The 22443-nt window shown below is 48.2% G+C and overlaps 1 protein-coding gene across 1 annotated transcript in view; it reads right to left on the bottom strand.

The window, feature by feature from the left end:
* Positions 1 to 10312, bottom strand: part of DDX46 (DEAD-box helicase 46) — a 142453-nt gene extending 132141 nt beyond the window's left edge. The window contains exons 1-4 of the mRNA XM_069969865.1: positions 10181 to 10312; positions 5704 to 5889; positions 5454 to 5594; positions 1557 to 1653 (exon numbers count right to left, since the gene is read on the bottom strand). Coding sequence (XP_069825966.1) covers positions 1557 to 1653; positions 5454 to 5594; positions 5704 to 5889; positions 10181 to 10197 — 441 coding nt within the window. The 5' untranslated portion in view covers positions 10198 to 10312. The remainder of the gene's footprint in view (positions 1 to 1556; positions 1654 to 5453; positions 5595 to 5703; positions 5890 to 10180) is intronic.
* Between the last annotated feature and the right edge of the window lie 12131 nt (positions 10313 to 22443).

Genomic DNA, 22443 nt, shown 5'->3' on the forward strand with positions numbered 1-22443 from the left:
TACTGGCATCTACTTTATTAAGCAAATGAAATACATACAGTCATGGCCAAAAGTTTGGAGAATGACATTATATTTTCACATGATCTGCTGCCCTGTTTTTTATGTGTGTTTGTCAGATGTTTTTATCACATACAGAAATATAATTGCAATTAAATTATGAGTAACAAAAGCTTATATTTACAGTTAGAATGAGTTAATGCATCAAGTCAATATTTGCAGTGTTGACCCTTCTTCAGGACCTCTGCAATTCTCCCTGGCATGCTCTCAATCAACTTCGGGACCAAATCCTGACTAATAGCAGTCCATTCTTGCACAATCAATGCTTGCATTTTTGTCTGAATCTGCTGGTTTTTATTTTTCCACCCGTCTCTTGATGATTGACCACAAGTTCTCAATGGGATTAAGATCTGGGGAGTTTCCAGGCCATGGACCCAAAATCTCTATGTTCTGTTCCCTGAGCCATTTAGTTATTAGCTTCACCTGCTTTATGGCAAGGTGCTCCATCATCCTGGAAAAGGCATTGTTGATCGCCAAACTGCTCTGGGACGGTTGGGAGAAGTTGCTCTTGGAGGATATTCTGGTACCAGTCTTTGTTCATGGCTGTGTTTTTAGGCAAGACTGTGAGAGAGCCGATTCCCTTGGCTGCGAAGCAACCCCACACATGAATGGTTTCCGGATGCTTTACAGTTGGCATGAGACAAGACTGATGGTAGGCTCACCTTGTCTTCTCCGAATAAGCTGTTTTCCAGATGTCCCAAACAATCGGAAAGGGGATTCATCAGAAAATGACTTTACCCCAGTCCTCAGCAGTCCACTCCCTGTACCTTTTGCAGAATATCAGTCTGTCCCTGATGTTTTTTTCTGGAGAGAAGTGTTTTCTTTGCTGCCCTCCTTGAGACTAGGCCTTGCTCCAGGAGTCTCCACCTCAAAGTGCACTCACACCTTCCTGCTGCCATTCCTGAGCAAGCTCTGCACTGCTGGTAGCCCGATCCTACAGCTGAAACACTTAAGAGACGGTCCTGGGGCTTTCTGGTCTTTCTTGGGCACCCTGCAGCCTTTTTGGCAACAATGAAACCCTCTGAGGTGCAATCTTTGTAGCTGTGATACTCTTCCCTCTTAGGCCATTTTTGTGCAGTGCAATGATGACTGCACATGTTTCTTTAGAGATAACCATGGTTAACAGAAGAGAAACAATGATGCCAAGCACCAGCCTCCTTTTAAAGTGTCCAGTGGTGTCATTCCTACTTAATCATGACAGATCAATCTCCAGCCCTGTCCTCATCAACACCGACACCTGTGTTAATGGAGCAATCACTGAAACGATGTTAGCTGGTCCTTTTAGGGCAGGGCAGCAATGATGTTGAAATGTGTTTTGGGGGATAAAGTTCATCTTCTAGGCAAATATTGACTTTGGAAGTAATTGCTGTTAAGTTGATCACTCTTTATAACAATCTGGAGTATATGAAAATTGCCATTTTAAAAACTAAAGCAGTAAAAATTTAAATTTGTATCATTCTCAAAACTTTTGGCCATGACTGTATCCTCCATATACTCACACTGACATCCTTTTCCTTGTCTTTTTCTTCTTCTTTATCATCCTTTTTCTTTTCCTTGACTGCCTCTGAAATCTCGGTTTTCTCTTTTGATTTTGACCTAAATATATAAATAAATAAAATGAATAAATAAATAAATAAATAAATAAATAGAGTAGTAATAGGTCTCCCTCCCCTCCCACACAGACACAGACAAGTGTCAGCAGCCCCTCACTGTATGCTGGTCTGCTCTCATCACCCTCCGTGCAGGTCCCCCTCCCCCTCCCTCACACAGACAGGTGTCAGCAGCCCCTCACTGTATGCTGGTCTCCGCTCATCACCCTCTGTGCAGCCCCCCCTCCCCCTCCCTCACACAGACAAGTGTCCAGCAGTATCTCACTGTATGCTGGTCTGCTCTCATAACCCTCCGTGCAGGTCCCCCTCCCCCTCCCTCACACAGACAGGTGTCAGCAGCCCCTCACTGTATGCTGGCTCTCCCCTCATCACCCTCCGTGCAGGTCCCCCTCCCCCTCCCTCACACAGACAAGTGTCCAGCAGCATCTCACTGTGCTGGTCTCCCCTCATCACCCTTTGTGCTGACACTTGTCTGAGGGGGAGGGGGGGCTGCACCGAGGCTGATCAGGGGAGAGCCAGCACAGTGACATGCTGCTGACACTTGTCTGAGGGGGGGGGCCATGTTGCGGTGAGCCAGGGAAAGATGGTGTCGGCTGATACATGTGTGAGAGGGGCTGGGGGACAGGGCTGTGAAGCTCAATGGGAGAAAGCAGAATCTTCTCAGATGCTGTTGAAGAGGTTTCAGAGGTCACATGATCATTCTGTGGCTTCCTACTGGCTGGATTAGCTCTCATTGGTTTGCTGCCCTGCCTATGCATCACGTGGCCCCGTCTCAGCCGGAGAGAGGAAAAGAAGAGGAGCGGTGTCGGAGTGGATCTGGAGAGGAGCTGATTACATCAACTGAGAGGAAGAAACAGCCTGGCAAGTGGAGGAACGGTGCAAAAACAGAAATAGAAGCATATTACACAATGCTGGTAAGTATGCTTCTAGATTTAACTAACTAATAAAAGTTTTGAGGGGAATACCCCTTTAATGACCAGGCTCATTTTTCAAAATCTGACCCGTCTCACTTTATGCGCTTATAGCTCAGTGATGCTTTAACATATGCTAGCCATTATGAGACAGTTTTTTTGTAACATATTGTACTTTATATTAGTGGCAAAATTTGGTCACTATCTTTTGTGTTTTTTGTGAAAAACATAAAAATATCATGAAAAATTAGAAAAATTTGCACTTTACAAAACTTTGAAATTCTCTGCTTCTAAAAAAAAAGTCGTATCACATAAATTAGTTACTAGGTCACATTACCAATATGCCCTCTTTATTCTGGCATAATTTCATAAACATATTTTACTTTTCTTGGGTGTTACGGGGCTTAGAAATGTATCAGCAAATTATCAATTTTTCATGAAATTTCCAAAACTAATTTTTTTAGGGACCAGTTCTTTTTTTTAAGTGTGTTTAGGAGGCTTGTATACTTGAAAACCCCATAAATGACCCCATTTTGGAAACTACACACCCTAAGGAATTAATCTAGGGGTATAATGACCATTTTAACCCTACGGGGGCTGGAGGTAAGTATTCACAATTAGGCCGGAAAAAAATGGAAAATAGACATTTTCAAATAATATGTTGGTTCACATTAAAGTATCTCATTTTCACAAGCAACAGGAGAGAAAAAGCACCCCAAAATTAGTAACGCAGGTCCTCCTGAGTACAATGGTACCTCATATGGAGGCGTAAACCACTGTATGGGCACACAGCGGGGCTCAGAAGGGAAGGAACGCCAATTAGCATTTTCAATGCAGATTTTGCTGGACAATCTGGGGGTGGTAACGGACAACCTGGGCGGTTACAGGTAATGCGGGGCAGTTGACTTTTTATCCTGTTACCAATGATTTTTGGTGACAGGGGACAAAAAGTGCCAGCAGCGTTTGGAACAAGTGATCAGTGGTATATAGTATATACACCGCTGATCACTTGTACCAGGACCACATCGGCTAGTCCCTGATCATTGCCCCATGCTCTCCGCCACCTCTGGTAGTGGAGAGAATGAGAGTTTGAGCTTTTTTTAAGGGTACAAACACACTTGCTGTATCCGCAGCAAGTTTCTGGCTGCGTATTTGCAGCGAGACTCGCTGAGGATCCTAGCCATGTGTACTCAATGGCAGACAAACTCGCAGCAGGGATGTTTGTCGTCAGCTCGCCCCGTTAACTCCCCGGCCGCCGGAGACTATACACCAGCTAATCCCGGGTACGGGGCTCCCGACGTCTTCACGGCCCGTTCAGCAAATCAGTGCTGCGGTGGGGCAGCGCACTGATTCGCTGATTCCCGCTCAGCCAAGGACCAGGTGATGTATAGTCTCCGGCGGGGGGTTAACGGGTCGGCCTTTGGACAAACTCGCAGCAGGGATGTACATCCCTGCTGAGAGTTTGTCTGCCATTGAGTACACAGGGCCGGGATCCTCAGCGAGTCTCGCTGAGAATACGCAGCGAGAAACTCGCTGCTGATGCGGCAAGTGTGTTTGTACCCTAAGGAATTAATCACTGTGAACACTAAGGTTATTCCGGGGGGGACATGTATTCATCTCCTCTCACTGTGGATTAACGGTGAGATGACATGAAAGCATGCAATGCCCGTTACCGGTGGCCGCCGTTATAATGGTAATAACGGCGATCGTCGGTGCGGGGACTGGCCGGGACTGAGCCCACAAACTGCCCCATTACCGGCGCTGCTGCACTATTCTGCGCCATCGCCATAAAGAACTGATGGCAGCAGAATAGAGCCCATTAGTGATCGCCGTAAAAATTCATATCGGCGGTCACTAATAATACATGTATTCTCTGGGACGCTACGGTTACGCCGATACCAAATTTGTATAGGTTTTTTTAACTATTACCACTTTGGCGCAATAGAAACTATCTTCCTAGCCAAAACCCACAAAAACTGTCGCCACATTGCAAGATCCATAGCATTCTTACCTTTTGCGTGACAGAGCTGGTTTTGGGCTTATATTAAGCGGGAAGATCTGTAGTTTCTATTGACACCAAGTTTTATATGTATATGACTTTTTGATCTCTTTTATGACGTATTTTCTAAAGCAGATTGATAAAATACAGCTATTCTGGTACTGTTTTTTTATAGCATGTGTCGTGCGATATAATTATTGATATCGTTTTATAGATTGGGTCGTTACGGACGTAGAGATACCAAATATGTATAGGATTTGTGTTTTTGATCACTTATGTAATGTTTTATAGTGTATGGGGAATGTAATGCATTTTTATTATGGGGGAGGGGGGGCTGGGGGGATTGTGTTTGGTGCACTTTTTTTTTTACTTTACACTAGTGTACATCACTGTACACTAGTTTAACACTTTCATCACTAATACAATACACTGCACTGCTTCTGCAGTACAGTGTATTGTATAATGGGACCATCCTGCTGACAGGAAGTAGCACAGCCACCCCTGTCAGCAGGATGGCTTATCCATGGTAAGCCCGGGGGCCTTCATTAGGCCCCCGGAGTTACCATGGAGACGTCGGGGGGACCAGACGGCGCCACGGGACCTCCGATCACGCAAGTGGACCTGCGGCGCCGTCCGGTACACACCGTTAAAGGCACACGCATCGGAATAAAGCCCATTAGTGGCCGCCGTGAAAAGGCAGCACGGCGGTCACTAAGGGGTTAACAATGACAGACACCATGATGAAAACTTAAGATACATTACTTTGAACCTAACTATACAAAAGGCAATAAAGCACTAAATACTAGTTAGAGATTACAAACAAATGATGCAAAGAGGAGTTAAGGAGAATTTACAGTCAGTAAAGAGTTGTGTTACCTCTTTTCTCCCTTTTTAATTTTGCTAGGACTGGAAGAACGTGAACGCCTAGTGCGACTTTTGCTTCTTGATCTTCTTCGCTCCCTACTGCGGGATCTCCTCCTCTCTCGACTTCTCTCTCTTTCTCTACTTGGCCGACGTCTGTAATGAAAAAAAGAATCTTTAGTAACACTAAATTTTCTGTAAAGTCGGGAGCAGCTATACAATAAACCCACCAAAAGGATCAAAACAAACCAACAGGGACACCTACACTGGACGTTTTCTGTCCCTAGAGCGTGATCTTCTGCGATCTCTGCTACGTGACCTGTCTCTTCTCCTGTCTCTTTCTCGACTTCTTGATCGGCGCTCCTCTCTTTTAGACCTCTTGTCAGGTGGTGAGCGACTTTTGGACCTGCTTCCGGAGCGGCCACGTGATGATGACCGTTTTCTGTAATGTCTGGGTAAAGAAAGCCACAACAGATACAACATGTAAGGACATACTTAACCTGTTGCATGCTCATCCTAATGCTGTACACAGTGTATTGAGCAGGCTCAGGATGTTATCCCGCACCATACACAGCGCCTGACCCCCCCCCCCCCGATTACTATAAGCAGCCAGGGAACTGCGGCTCTTCAGCCATTTAGCTACAAATGTCGCAACTGACAGTGGCATTTAAATGGTCTGTAAAAGCCCCCATCGGTGGTTCAGTAGGGGATCTTGGCTTCCCACAGTGCAATTGCAGGAAGCTTATCTGTTCCACAGATAGCCCCAGAGTTTTGCCATCCCAGAGTTTTGCCATCTAATCCACTTGGAAACTCGGATTTCTTTTTAAGTCTATAGCACCACTTCATTCTCGCAATGCATTTTCATTACGTTGCCAGAATATAATGCCATAGCGGTGTAAAGGTAAAATGTACCGGTCCCCTGTCATGAAATCCACTGCTAATCCAGAAATTCGGGTCTCCATGGATACAGAGCAAGAAGTGCCCATTGTGACAGGTATACTTTAACCATTTAGCTGCTGTGAACTAACAATAAACAGAACATGCTTACCTGTCCGCACACTCTCGGCGCTCCCTGCTAGCTTCTCTGTGTTCCCCTGTCTACGCTCATGCTTGCTTCTCTGGTTTCCTCGCTCGGTGGCAGCCAGCTTAGCGAATCACTGCCCTGTCTCACCACAGCAAGTGATTGGCTGAGTGGGTCACTGGGTGAGAAACCAAGAGACCAAGCGGGCGCATAGACAAGGGAACCCAGAGAAGTAAGCAGGAGGGCGCCGGGGGAGTTCAGACAGGTAAGCATGATCTATTTATCATTTCTATCTCATGAGCTAAATAGTAACTTCCACACTACTATGGCACTATATTCTCGCAGCTTATTTTCATTCTGCTGCAAGAATATAGTGCAATAGCAGTGTAAAAGTTAAGAATGAAGTGCTACAGACTTTGGGGGAGATTTATCAAGCATGGTGTAAAGTGAAACTGGCTCAATTGCCCCTAGTAACCAGTCAGATTCCACCTTTCAATCCTCACAGACTCTTTTGAAAAGGAAAGGTAGAATATGATTAGTTGCTAGGGGCAACTGAGCCAGTTTCACTTAAAGGGAACCATTCACCCCGTGGCCCCCGGCAGAAACTGACATACAGTGACATAAAGTTCAATATACTTACCACATTGCTCCCGGTCCCGTCCCGAAGCCCGTTGTTGACACGGAGAAATCGACGATTCTTCTTCTCGCGCCCATTATGGTAATGAGCGCCGCCGGGTCCGAAGTCCAGCCTTCTCCCCGCCTCCGACACTTGATTGACGCCAGGTCCTCTTCCTCCTCTTCTTCTTTCTTCTCGCCGGATCCCGCGCAGGCGCCGTGACAGTCGTTTTCGGCGCATGCGCAGTTCACAATTGAAGCCGCTCCGCAGCTTCACTGTTTACTGCGCGTGCGCCGATTTGCTCGAAGACCGTATCCTGTTTACCGCGCAGGCGCAGAAGAGGTGACGAGACCATCACAGCGGCGCCTGCGCGGGAATTCGGCAGAAGACTGAAGACGTCAATCAAGTTCCAGGAGGCGTGGATGGGCGGCGACGAGAAGAGGACCTCATGAATAAGTTGGACTCGTCCGTCGTTTCCTATGGACGTTGGACTCATCTCAGCTCATTACCATAATGGGCGGGAGAAGAAGAATCGGCGACTTCTCCGTGTCAACAACGGGATCCGGGACGGGACCGGGAGCGATGTGGTAAGTATATTGACCTTTATGTCACTGTATGTCAGTTTCTGCCGGGGGCCACGGGGTGAATGGTTCCCTTTAAAGGAGACCTGTCACCCCCCCCCCTCCCCCCCCTCCCCCCCGTGCTGGGGTGACAGGCTCCCGACCCCCCGTTACAGCCCCCAATACTCGCGTGATCCCGCCGGGTCCCGCTTCCTGATCCGGTCGGGTCACGGAGATATCAGAGCCCGAAGCACGGCCATAGAGAATGGATAGGGAGCCCGATGCTCCGACATTCTCTATGGGCATCGGACTCTCCGGTCAGCGCACGCCGGGCTTCGGGCGCTGATATGTCCGTGACCCGACCGGCTCAGGAAGCGGGACCCGGCGGGATCACGTGAGTATAGGGGGCTCTAACGGGGTTCGGGAGACAGGTCCTCTTTAAAAGGAACCTATCACGCCGAAATTGCCCCCATTGATAAGGAAATGTGCTGGTACATCACCCAGCACGCTTCCCAAACATCCCCCTGTACCCTCCGCCCCTCCTTTATTACCCCGCAATCTTACATTTGTGAAGTCCCGCACCGTATGCTAATCAGCCGCAAGCAGTCATGGTGGGCTGAACTAGTCATGGTCCTGGGCGGCTTCCAGCGCTGTAATCAAGGCCAGAGGGGCGTGATTCAAAGACCTGCGCTCCGCCAACGTCATCTCTGGCTTGCGTTCCACAACGGCGGAGCGCCGACGTCTTCCGTGACGCCGACGTGGAACGCAAGCCAGAAATTACTTTGGCGGAGCGCATGTCTTTTAATCACTCCCCTCTGGGCGTGATTACGGAGCTGGAAGCCGCCCAAGACCCGGATAACTATGCCCAGGACCATGACTAGTTCAGCTCACCATGACTACTTGGGGCTGATTAGCATTCACAAATTTAAGATTGCAGGGTAATAAAGGAGGGGACGGAGGGTACAGGGGGATGTTTGGGAAGCGTGCTGGGTGATGTACCAGCACGTTTCCTTATCAACGGGGGCAATTTCGGCGTGATTGGTTCCTTTTAACACCATGTTTGATAAATTTCCCCCTTTGTGTTTAGTCCGATTTTATTGACATTTTTAATGTATAACAGAACAAAAAATGTAAAATTTGCACGGCACAATCTTAAAAGCATAAGGCGTGCCATTGACTTTAAGGGTACAAACACACACACGGCATATACGCTGCGTATTTACTGCTGCGATACGCAGCAGATTAGATCTAAATAACTGAACACAGCATCAAATCTGCTGCGTATCTGCTGCGTTTCTGCTGTGTGTGTTTTTACCCTAACAGAAAGTAGTACAGCAGCGGATTTTACTGTAAGAAACTTGAGCGTGAAATCTGCTGTGATACTGTAGGTGAGTGGACCCTAAAAAAGCTCACTTAGGTAGTGGATGCACCTGTGGATAGGCAATAACCACAAGAACAGCTTGAATGTATGGAACATCAGTCAAACTTGTGCGCTGCTGCTCTATTTACTTACGATAGGACCGCCGAAGACAAGACAAACACTGTACTTAGTCTGTGAATAGAGAACACACTCCTCCGCCACTCACTAAAGCCCCCTATTACAAGGGACGATGGAGAGGAGCAAGTGAGTGCCAAACTATCAGTTTAGCGCTCGCTTGCTCACTACCTGCTCGCTGCAGGCTCTAATACACGCACAGACAGCGAGCGGTTAGCGGTGTGGGGGGGGGGGAGGGGGGGCTGCCCGGTAAATCAATAGACTGCTGCCGTGGCTCCTATTGAGTGGGGCGACGGCAGCAGATCGTTGCCATCTGCATCATTGGTCTTTCAACATCCTAAAAGACAACAAACAGCCGACACCGTACATAATCATTGCCTTTTAACATTACTATTACACAAAGCGATTATCGGTTGTAAGGGCCGATAATTGCTTAGGGCCCTATTCCACGGAACGATTATCATTCAGATTATCGTTAGATCGTTCGAATATAAACCATAATCGTTCGTTTGAATAGCAGTTAACGATTAACAACCAAACGAGAAAGCGGTATGTGATGGCCAGCCATGATGGACATGTTCGGACTTGGTTTCCAACATCAATTATTCTATAATGAAGAATAGATTTGAGTTGTGGAGTCATCCTCTGCTATATACTTCTAGTATTACACTGAGAAGACAAGGAGGAAAGCAAAATCTGGTATTTTCCTACAGTACAGCCATCACTGCTGCAAAACAATTGTGCCATGCTCCAAGCGAGACCTCTAGGAAGAATAAATGGCATCACTTCACGTGCTAATGGGACATCAGACGGCCACCCGTCTTCCTCCGTATTTCCTGCATACGACGGTAATGATGATCAATCCCCAGCAGCGTCCGGTTCTCCATGTTAACATTAGGGCGGCACAGAGTACACAGCCGCTGCTATCCAGCACTATCCCCCACACCACCACCACCACCACCACAGGTCAGCTCAGGACAGCTCCGGCCTCCGTGACGCAAAAGAGCTGCTGAGCAGACGCCAGGCGGCCATAGCCAGCCGCACACTCACCTGGACTCCCGGCCCATGGTTACGCAGGTATCAGCACCAGGTCCTGCCGGGTAGGTTCTCCCGCCTCTCAGTCGCCACACACTCTTCTCAATTTGGAAACCCGTCGTCGCCGTCGTCTTCCGGCGACCTTTAATTCAGTAGCGGCACCTAGTGGCCGGAGGTTGTGACTACGTGCGAAAACAGAAACACTTCAAAAATCTATATATACATATTTTTGTATTGACCAATGAGCATTGTTTTTTTTTTTTGTCCCCTGAAAAATATGGTGAGTCCAGATGTAAGCTGGGGGGCAACAGAGACATCTAAACCACTATACACTTATCCTGTATTTTCTTGGACCCGTTACGTTTTTTTGGGTGTGTTTTTGTGTTTTTACACGTGGGGGAAAGGAGGAGCCAGGAGGATCAGTGTTGCAGGGCAGCTGTGTGTCAGGCTGGGGACGAGCTATCAGTAAACCTATTATTTTATCATTGTGTATTATGAGTAGTGGTGAGCTGATCTGTCAAAATGTTTTGAGTTTGGCAAGGGTAGATGCTAGAGTGTGTCCTCTCCTTTGAGTGTGATGTCACCAGAAGGGGCGGGGCCTCGACCAGAAGGGGCGAAGTTATATTAAGCTCTCAAGCAGGAAGTAGGAAGCTGTGAGACAGAGGGAAGGAAGCGCCAATATCGTTAGAACCTAGAATGTATCCTCTCCTTTGAGTTTCTCACTGTAGGGGATACATTTTAGCATCTTCAGTAATGAAAATGCTAGAATATATCCTCTCCTTTGAGGCTCTCACTGTAGGGTATACGTTCTAGCATGTTCAGAGCTGAAATGGCTAGAATGTATCCTCTCCTCTGAGTATATCCTCTCCTTTGAGTTTCTCACTGCAGGGGATACATTCTAGCATGTTCAGTAGTGAAATGGCTAGAATGTATCCTCTCCTTTGAGTTTCTCACTGCAGGGGATACATTCTAGCATGTTCAGTACTGAAATGGCTAGAATGTATCCTCTCCTCTAAATATATCCTCTCCTTTGAGTTTCTCACTGCAGGGGATACATTCTGCATGTTCAGTACTGAAATGGCTAGAATGTATCCTCTCCTCTGAGTATATCCTCTCCTTTGAGTTTCTCACTGCAGGGGATACATTCTGCATGTTCAGTACTGAAATGGCTAGAATGTATCCTCTCCTCTGAGTATATGCTCTCCTTTGAGTTTCTCACTGCAGGGGATACATTCTAGCATGTTCAGTACTGAAATGGCTAGAATGTATCCTCTCCTCTGAGTATATCCTCTCCTTTGAGTTTCTCACTGCAGGGGATACATTCTAGCATGTTCAGTACTGAAATGGCTAGAATGTATCCTCTCCTCTGAGGCTCTCACTATAGAGTATACATTATAGCATGTTCAGTATTGAAATATTTAGAATGTATACTCTCCTCTGAGAAGGTATATATTCTAGCATGTTTAGTATTGAAATGTCTAGAAGATATACACTCTCAGAGGAGAGTATACATTCTAGCCATTTCAGTACTGAAGATGCTAGAATGAGTCCTCTATAGTGAGAGACTCAGAGGAGAGGATACATTCCAGACACTTCAGTACTGAGCATGCTAGATGGTATCCCCTACAGCAGGGTTTCTCAGCTGGAACACCAATTACCGCCAATGCGCTCTCCTTCCTTCCCCCAGCAGCGATTTGTGTAGGACAGGGCTTGAAGATGCTGCTGGGGAAAGGAAGGAGACCCCTGGACCCCACACAGCTCAGTATAGACCCCCCCCCCCCCGCCGCCGGCTGCTCTGCTTGCTTGGTTGGCTTGCTGGCTCTCAGTTCTGTGTGGGACGGATCATGGTGAGCTGGTGGTGTTGAGGGAAGCTGAGACCCAGCAAGCAGCAGGGGGTGCTATACTGAGCTGTGTGGGGTCCGGGGGGTTGTTGGTACCGGCGCTCCCTGTCAGCTGTGCAGTCTAACCCAGCGGCTCCCAGCCAGAGTTTCTACCGTGTCTCACCCCCCTCCTCCATCTCCCCACATCGCCTCCTCTCTCCCTCCCTCCTCCATCTCCAGCCATCACCTCTTCTCTCCCTCCCTCCTCCATCTCCCCCATCACTTCCTCTCTCCCTCCCTCCTCCATCTTCACCTCCGCTCTCCCTCCCTACTCCATCTCCCCCATCACCTCCTCTCTTCCTCCCTCCTCTATCTCCCCCCATCACCTCCTCTCTCCATCTCCCCCCTTCACCTCCTCTCGCCCTCCCTCCTCCATCTTTACCTCCTCTCCCTCCCTACTCCATCTCCCCCCATCACTTCCTCTCTCCCTCCCTCCTCCATCTCCCCTCATCACCTCCTCTCCCCCTCCCTCATCTTCACCTCCTCTTTCCCTCTCTCTCCCTCCTTCACCTCCTCTCTCCCTCCTCCATCTCCCCCCTTCACCTCCTCTCTCCCTCCTCCATCACCTCCTCTCTCCCTCCCTCCTCCATCTCCCCCATCACCTCCTCTCCCCCTCCCTCATCTTCACCTCCTCTTTCCCTCTCCCTCCCTCCCTCCCTCCCTCCTCCATCACCCCCTCTCTCCCTCCCCCATCTCCCCCCTTCACCTCCTCTCTCCCTCCCTCCTCCATCACCTCCTCTCTCCCTCCTGCATCTCCCCCCTTCACCTCCTCTCTCCCTCCCTCCTCCATCTCCCCCATCACCTCCTCTCTCCCTCCCTCCTCTATCTCCCCCCATCACCTCCTCTCTCCATCTCCCCCCTTCACCTCCTCTCGCCCTCCCTCCTCCATCTTTACCTCCTCTCCCTCCTGTAACCGAATGGGTTCATTTCAGAAAATAAAAGTGTCTTATTGATGTAATGAGAAGGAATGTATTATTTTAATGTCTTGTGTGTATATATATATATATATATATATATATATATTCGTATGGCTATGTGTGTAGAAGTCATTGTAGTTGTGTGTGTGTGTGTGTATGTATACTGTCACACCTATGTCAACTGTCCAGCCATATAACTTCACAATAGTGTAAACATTGGAGGATACAGTTGTTTGTTGCTATTGTTGTATGGCTGAAAGAACCTTGTAGCTGTAGTGGTAAAACTGGGTCCCCATTGTGCTTGGTAAATATGTACAAGGCCAGGGAAACATCAGATAACTTCCATTCATGGTCATCAGTGGTCTACATAGACATAGAAGCACATCCCCCCACCCAAACTTACTATAAAGGTCGGGGGTATGTAGCTTCTAGTCAGCCTCAGCTGGGACCATGGATGGAAGGTGCCCAGCACCCTGGAGGTCATCGAGGGAAATGGGCATATATTAGACCATAATATAAAAAGGGGCTCCCCATTTCATTGTGGATAAAACAACTATGCATCTGTACCATCTGTAACTACAGCTAAGTATTGTTCTTTGTATTAAATACCTTATTTTTCTATAAATCTGTGTGGTTATAGCCTTCTCCGACTATTATCAAAAGCAACCGGTTACATAATGGTGTCAGAAGTGGGATAATAGTCATAGAATTGCTATAACTGTTTAATAGGATATAATGTATGTGTTAGCTGAGATGTGTAGTTGTGGGGTAGATGACAAAGCGAGTCCAGTCCCCTGGTGGGTGTGTAGTTCGCGACCCTGTGCACCCAGCACTCGAAGATGGTGACACCATTTCAGCTGACAGACCCCAGTCGGCTGGTGGTGCATCTTGTTATGTCTCTTGAATGGCAGAAGACCGCAGCAGATGTGGGATGGATCTGTCTGCTGGTGCGAATTGAGAGAGACATACAAAAAAAAGAAGTGAAGCAAGTGGGCTTCATGGATGTGGAGATTGTAGGGTGGGAGCAGGCTCCTCACCAGGTTTTGGCCAATGAGTGGTCACAGTGTGTTGTTTTATAGGTTTGAAGTAACCTGTAGTAATGTGTTTGCAAAGAGTATGAGTAGAAGTTGTGTGTTATTGGCAGGTAAGAATGGATGTTATTGTTTTACCGGTATTGGAACGATTAATGTGTAGAAGGTAACAGTGTGACAGTAAAAAGTGTAACTTCTAGCCATAAATGAAGGCTTGTATATGTTTTTATAATGACGTTGTATGTGTTTTTACACTGCAGAAATGTTTCTCTCTGTACCTGGGAGAGCAGAGTGAGAAGCAGCTTGTCAGTAAGAAAACAATAGAAGGTCTGGAGCTCACAGGAGGTTTAATCTCATAGTAATTGATAAATGACAATATGTAGCTCTGCTGCGGCAGGAAGGTTTTCTTTTTGTGACTTCTCTGGAAAGATTAGTTGAGGACTCTCTGTTTGTCATTTGAAGATTTTGTGTCTGAGAGCTATAAACGTAATCTCTGTGCAAAGTGTTGCACTCTGTCCATTGTTTTAGTGTTTGTATTTTCTGTTTGTGGACCAGTCAGATAGACGATAATCTGATGGCATCTGATGACTTCATGGGATTATGTAATCTATGATATAACTAATATGTGTTTTATTTGCAGGTTCTTGAAGGAGTATTGCTATACAGTATATAGTATGTGTATAACTTGTAATATAATGGATCCATTTAAATTGGTAAATGTAAATTGGGGTATAGAAAGAGAAAAATCCACGTGGTGATATTGATTACACCTTTTAAGATTTGAAAAATAACCATGAGTTTTGTTTATTTCCACAGCTGTAGGAAAGTTTTGCCCTAATGAAAAGTTTTGTTTTTTCACAGTTTGGCAGGAAGGATGGACACCGAGAACTTCAACTGTGTGAAAATGCCATTAATTGTCCATTTATATTTTAGGATTTGCACATGAAAGAGACATTTTTTGATATGGTTAACCACAATTTTGTAGGCATTTCATGAAGCTTTTTAATTTTTTTTTTTTTTTTTTTTTTGAAAGGAGCTCCATGTTTTGTTTTATTTTTATCATTTCTTTTGTGTGAATTGTATGTTATGAATGGATGGGCCCATGTGTGTGTTTTATGTTTGTACATGTCTGTATTGTTATATGTGTTGTCTGTCTTGTGATACTACAAGAAAGTTAGGTTTGGTATGGTCCCAGGGTTACAGACAACTGACCTGAAGTATGACAATACAAAGCCCTGGACTAAGGGGGTGGTGACTAATGACATAGAAAGGTGGGAGGAGAAAGGTGGGATAAGAAAGGGAGAGTGACAGCCCCTTATGTTTGGATATACCAGTCCTTTGCTCTTCCTAAAGATGTTATGGTCACTTGAAACCTGAGAGGAAAATAAGGTTGAGAAGTCTGAATTATCTTCAGATGCCTACTTGGTGCTATATAAGTGGTGTATCTGAATGTTAAATGGAAAATGTTTGATTGAAATTGTTTTGGGATAAAAATTAATCAATATTGAAGTAATAAACTGAATGAGTTCAGAACGTTCAAGATTGTTTACAAACAAAACAATAAGGGTGGGTGAATTGTGTTGGGAAAATGCAAATATGTATGGGTAACCATTACTGAGAAAATGCCTGCATTGGATATAGCTATATATGTATGTGTGTATATACAGTATATATCTCCAATACAGGATGATGGGTTTGCTTTACATAGGATGCATATTAAAGGATGTGTGTATACTCTTGATTTGTTTAACCATCCAATAAACTGAAGTCATATACTATATGTTTAGTTTGTATGCTTGAAATTTAAGAATGTTGTTTGACGATAAACATGTTGGTAATGGGATTAGGTAGATAGCCATTGTTACATGTCCTTGCTATCAACAGAAACACTTTCCTGGGCAGAGATTTGATTTGTTGTTTTTTTTTCCCTAAGAAAGACATTTGGATTTTTATTTTTAAGTTTTCCATTTGATGAAGGAATGAGTGACCACCATGAAAATGCACAGGACTTTATACAGAGTTTACAGAGACTTCGCAAATGACCTTCTGTTCTCATGTGACTGAATCTAAAGCCACCGTGTTTCCTATCTGCTGTGGATTCATTGATTTATTCCTATTTGGATATTGACCCTTGTTAAGTCTGTCTCAGCAAGTGCAGAGAGCCTGAAGAGCTGACATCCCGAGATCTAGTGTCTTCAAAGGTGCCAAGATGATGCACAAGTGCAGGAAGACAATGTACCTGGAACAGCACTGCCAAAGGGGCTCTACAGTCTGCAGCCATACCTGCAACCCCCCAACCCCTCACCAGAGATACAGAGGGGGAGGGAATGAATGAGACAGACTTCTGAACGTGTAAAGGGCTGGGGCAGATGCCTACTGAGGGTCTGTCCTTTGGCCAACCATGGAAGTAGTGACGTTACCTGAGCAATAGGCCCCTGTGGCGAGGGCACAATAATCCCCTTGCTTCCCTGCACCTGAGATTGGGGTCTAAGAAGATCAGAAGAAAGAAAATTCCCACCAGAATGGACATTGTATTTTGTATTACTGGACATTTGATTTTTCTTTTTTGGTTTTAAGCCCAGCTGTGACCGCACCAGTTTCTGTTTGTAGCAACCGACCAATGTAAGAGAAAATAGGAAGTGAGCAATCACATGGTTAAATGAGGATGATATCAGAAGAATGTGTAAATGGCGTCACTAATAATGTTTTGTAACTTCCTTACATCACATCAATAAGACAAGGGGTGGAGTGTAACCGAATGGGTTCATTTCAGAAAATAAAAGTGTCTTATTGATGTAATGAGAAGGAATGTATTATTTTAATGTCTTGTGTGTATATATATATATATATATATATATATATATATATATATATATATTCGTATGGCTATGTGTGTAGAAGTCATTGTAGTTGTGTGTGTGTGTGTGTATGTATACTGTCACACCTATGTCAACTGTCCAGCCATATAACTTCACAATAGTGTAAACATTGGAGGATACAGTTGTTTGTTGCTATTGTTGTATGGCTGAAAGAACCTTGTAGCTGTAGTGGTAAAACTGGGTCCCCATTGTGCTTGGTAAATATGTACAAGGCCAGGGAAACATCAGATAACTTCCATTCATGGTCATCAGTGGTCTACATAGACATAGAAGCACATCCCCCCCACCCAAACTTACTATAAAGGTCGGGGGTATGTAGCTTCTAGTCAGCCTCAGCTGGGACCATGGATGGAAGGTGCCCAGCACCCTGGAGGTCATCGAGGGAAATGGGCATATATTAGACCATAATATAAAAAGGGGCTCCCCATTTCATTGTGGATAAAACAACTATGCATCTGTACCATCTGTAACTACAGCTAAGTATTGTTCTTTGTATTAAATACCTTATTTTTCTATAAATCTGTGTGGTTATAGCCTTCTCCGACTATTATCAAAAGCAACCGGTTACACCTCCCTACTCCATCTCCCCCCCATCACTTCCTCTCCCCCTCCCTCCCTCCTCCATCTCCCCTCATCACCTCCTCTCCCCCTCCCTCATCTTCACCTCCTCTTTCCCTCTCTCTCCCTCCCTCCTCCATCACCTCCTCTCTCCCTCCTCCATCTCCCCCCTTCACCTCCTCTCTCCCTCCCTCCTCCATCTCCCCCCATCACCTCCTCTCCCCCTCCCTCATCTTCACCTCCTCTTTCCCTCTCCCTCCCTCCCTCCTCCATCACCCCCTCTCTCCCTCCTCCATCTCCCCCCTTCACCTCCTCTCTCCCTCCCTCCTCCATCACCTCCTCTCTCCCTCCTCCATCTCCCCCCTTCACCTCCTCTCTCCCTCCCTCCTCCATCTCCCCCCATCACCTCCTCTCTCCCTCCCTCCTCCATCTCCCCCCATCACCTCCTCTTTCCCTACCTCATCCATCTCCCTCCTTCACCTCCTCTCTCCCTCCCTCCTCCATCTTCACTCCCTCCCTCCTCCATCTCCCCCCATCACCCCCTTTCTCCCTCCCTCCTCAATTTCCCCCTGTCACCTCCTCTCTCCCTCCCTCCTCCATTTTAACCTCCTCTCTCCCTCCCTCCTCCATCTCCCCCCATCACCTCCTCTCTTCCTCCCTCCTCCATCTCCTCCCTTCACCTCCTCTCTCGCTCCCTCCTCAATCTTCCCCCTTCACCTCCTCTCTCCCTCCTCCTCCATCTCCCCCATTCACCTCCTCCTCCCTCCCTCCTCCATCTCCCCCCATCACCTCCTCCCTCCCTCCCTCATCTCCCTCCTTCACTTTCTCTCTCCCTCCCTCCTCCATCTTCACCTCCTCTCTCCCTCCTCCATCTCCCCCCTTCACCTTCTCTTTCCCTCCCTCCTCCATCTCCCCCCTTCACCTCCTCTCTCCCTTCCTCCTCCATCTCCCCCCTTCACCTCCTCTCTCCCTCCCTCCTCCATCTCCCCCATCACCTCCTCTCTCCTCCATCTTCACATCCTCTCTCTCTCCCTCCTCCATCTCCCCTATCACCTCCTCTCTCCCTCCCTCCCTCCTCCATCTTCACCCCCTCTCTCTCTCCCTCCTCCATCTCCCCCTTCACCCTCTCTATCCCTCCCTCCTCCATCTTCACCTCCTCTCTCCCTCCTTCCCTCTTCCATCTCCCCCATTACCTCCTCTCTCCCTCCTTCCCTCCTCCATCTCCCCCCTTCACCTCCTCTCTCCCTCCCTCCTCCATCTCCCCCTTCACCTCCTCTCTCCCTCCCTCCTCCATCTTCCCTCTTCACCTTTTCTTTCCCTCTCCCTGTTCACCTTCTCTTTCCCTCTACTTCACCTCCTCTCTCCACCTTCCTCCATCTCTCCCTTCACCTCCTCTCTCCCCCCTTCACCTCCGTTTTCCGTTTTCTTCACCTCCTCTCTCCCTCCCTCCTCCATCTCCCCCCTTCACCTTCCCTCTCCCCTTTCACCTCCTCTCTCCCCTTTCCTCCATGTCCCCTTTTTACCTCTGCTATACGTCTCCCCCTTCACCCCCTCTCTGCCTCCATCTCTCCTCCTCTCCCCCCTTCACCTCTTCTCTCTTACCCCCTCTCTCCCCCTCGGCCCTCACTCTAAAGCTCTGGGCCTGGATGTGATCTCCCCGTGGCTTAGAGGCTGGAAAAGAAAGGAAGACCCTCTCCATGTCCGGATTAGGTGAGTATAACTTTTTTTGTTTGTGTTCAGGCATGGGGGGAGGGGGGATTTACAATGGGGACATAGGATGGAAGGGGTCATAGCATGGTGCGGAGCCTAAGATGTTTTTCTGGCAGGATCAGAAGAGATAAATTGTAGCTGCAAGAAATCATCATGGAGGCCTTGGCCGGAGGGAGAAAAAAAGGAAAAAAAAAGAAGACGTCACCTGTGAGTCACTGAACTAGTTTTTTTTTTGTATTTCGTAGAATGTTATTTTCTTAGGGGTGCCCTGAGGTAGGGGTGACTCTTCCCAGATCTCACTCAGTTCAGCACTGATTGATAGCAACATCATGGGGAGGTATCTATCTACATAGTATCTTTCAGACATCTATGTAATCCTTTGTTCTCTGCTGCCGACCAATCTCCCCCCTCCCCTCTCCATAGAACAGACAGGCAGTGGCGGATTAAATGTACCCTGGGCCCCGGGCTGTCCACCCAACCTGCCCCCCCCCCCCCAGTCAATTCGCCCACATTATAATCTGCTACTGCCCCCCACTGTCCCCAATAAACACTGCCTGCCTGCCTCCCCTCCCTGCTGGCCCCAATAAACATAATGTTTGGTCCCTTGCTGCTACCCCCAGTAAGCATTGCCCACCCCACCTCCACTGCCCCCAATAAACATATCGCCACCTCACCTGGTCCCCTGATGTTGCCCCCCCCCCCCCCCAAGGTCACAGCAGCACAGAGGATGTCAGGAGAGGAGGGTGCTGATCTTATAGGAGAGGTCCGAGCAGCACAGAGGATGTCAGGAGAGGAGGGTGCTGATCTATAGGGGAGGTCCCAGCAGCACAGAGGATGTCAGGAGAGGAGGGTGCTAATCCTATAGGAGATAGTCCCCCTTTATAGATGGTCTCCCTCTTTCCCCCTCTATAGATGGTCCCCCTCTTTCCCCCTCTATAGATGGTCCCCCTCTTTCCCCCCTTATAGATGGTCCCCCTCTTTCCCCCCTTATAGATGGTCCCCCTCTTCCCTTCTTATAGATGGTCCCCCTCTCCCCCCCTTATAGATGGTCCCCCTCTTTCCCCCTCTATAGATGGTCCCCCTCTTTCCCCCCTTATAGATGGTCCCCCTCTTTCCCCCTTTATAGATGGTCCCCCTCTTTCCCCCTCTATAGATGGTCCCCCTCTTTCCCCCTCTATAGATGGTCCCCCTCTTTCCCCCCTTATAGCTGGTCCCCCTCTTTCCCCCCTTATAGATGGTCCCCCTCTTCCCTTCTTATAGATGGTCCCCCTCTCCCCCCTTATAGATGGTCCCCCTCTTTCCCCCTCTATAGATGGTCCCCCTCTTTCCCCCCTTATAGATGGTCCCCCTCTTTCCCCCTTTATAGATGGTCCCCCTCTTTCCCCCTTTATAGATGGTCCCCCTCTTTCCCCCTTTATAGATGGTCCCCCTCTTCCCCCCTTTATAGATGGTCCCCCTCTTCCCCCCTTTATAGATGGTCCCCCTCTTCCCCCCTTATAGATGGTCCCCCTCTTCCCCCCTTATAGATGGTCCCCCTCTTCCCCCCTTATAGATGGTCCCCCTCTTTCCCCCTCTATAGATGGTCCCCCTCTTTCCCCCTTTATAGATGGTCCCCCTCTTTCCCTCTTTATAGATGGTTCCCCTCTTTCCCCCCTTATAGATGGTTCCCCTCTTTCCCCCCTTATAGATGGTCCCCCTCTTTCCTTCTCTATAGATGGTCCCCCTCTTTCCCCCTTTATAGATGGTCCCCCTCTTTCCCTCTTTATAGATGGTCCCCCTCTTTCCCCCCTTATAGATGGTCCCCCTCTTTCCCCCCTTATAGATGGTCCCCCTCTTTCCCCCTCTATAGATGGTCCCCCTCTTTCCCTCTTTATAGATGGTCCCCCTCTTTCCCCCTCTATAGATGGTCCCCCTCTTTCCCCCTCTATAGATGGTCCCCCTCTTTCCCCCTCTATAGATGGTCCCCCTCTTTCCCCTTTATAGATGGTCCCCCTCTTTCCCCTTTATAGATGGTCCCCCTCTTTCCCCCTCTATAGATGGTCCCCCTCTTTCCCCCTCTATAGATGGTCCCCCTCTTTCCCCCTCTATAGATGGTCCCCCTCTTTCCCCTTTATAGATGTTCCCCCTCTTTTCCCCTTTATAGATGGTCCCCCTCTTTCCCCCCCTTTATAGATGGTCCCCCTCTTTCCCCCCTTATAGCTGGTCCCCCTCTTCCCTCTCCCCCCTTATAGCTGGTCCTCCTTTCCCCCCTTATAGATGGTCCCCCTCTCCCCCCTCCCTTATAGATGGTCCCCCTCTTCCCCCCCTCATAGCTGGTCCCCCTCTTCCCTCTCCCCCCTTTTAGCTGGTCCTCCTTTCCCCCCTTATAGATGGTCCCCCTCTCCCCCCTCATTTATAGATGGTCCCCCTCTTTCCCCCCCTTATAGCTGGTCCTCCTTTCCCCCCTTATAGATGGTCCCCCTCTTCCCTCTCCCCCCCCCTTATAGCTGGTCCCCCTCTTCCCTCTCCCCCCCCTTATAGCTGGTCCCCCTCTCCCCCCCCCTTATAGCTGGTCCCCCTCTCCCCCCACCCCTCCCCCCCCCTTTATAGATGCCCCCCAGTGAGTAAATAACACAAAAATAACTAAATATAACTCACCTACCCTGCGTTCCCCCGTCGATCCTCTCTCCGTCTGATGCGCGGCTGCCGGGGGTGTCCCGTCCTCTCCCCGGCAGCGCGCGCATCACACAGCTCCTAGTGCCGCCTGGGCCCTGACTTCCGGTACGTGCGCTCCCAGTACCGGAAGTCAGGGCCCCAGGCGGCACTAGGAGCTGTGTGATGCGCGCGCTGCGGGGAGAGGACGGGACACCCTCGGCAGCCGCGCATCAGACGGAGGCAGCCGGAGACTCTTGTGACCGGAAGCGAAACAATGCTTGCGGTCACAAGAGTGCAGTGGCGAGGGGGCCTCCCAGGCGGCATTATAATATGGGCGGCAAGGCATGGGCCCCCCCGGACCGCCTCGGGCCCCGGGTGGCCGCCCAAACCACCTACATTATAATCCGCCACTGCAGACAGGACTCGACTGATGTAAAAGAGTCAAGATTTCCTGATAATGAGCAGTGAATGAGAAAGAAGAGGGAGGGGGGACTAGGGAAAAGGCTTTTTGAATGCAGATAATGGCATATTTGCCTTAGAAACCCAATTAAAAAGTTTCTTAAAATCGTCTGGACTATTGATTACTGCAAAAAAAAAAAAACGACAGTGACACTCTAACACTAAAATACTGTAAGTTGTTGTTCGCTGGTCCACATTTTGTAGTTAGTG

The sequence above is a fragment of the Dendropsophus ebraccatus genome, chromosome 1, assembly GCF_027789765.1.
Source record: "Dendropsophus ebraccatus isolate aDenEbr1 chromosome 1, aDenEbr1.pat, whole genome shotgun sequence".
In the NCBI taxonomy this organism is placed as follows: Eukaryota; Metazoa; Chordata; class Amphibia; order Anura; family Hylidae; genus Dendropsophus; species Dendropsophus ebraccatus.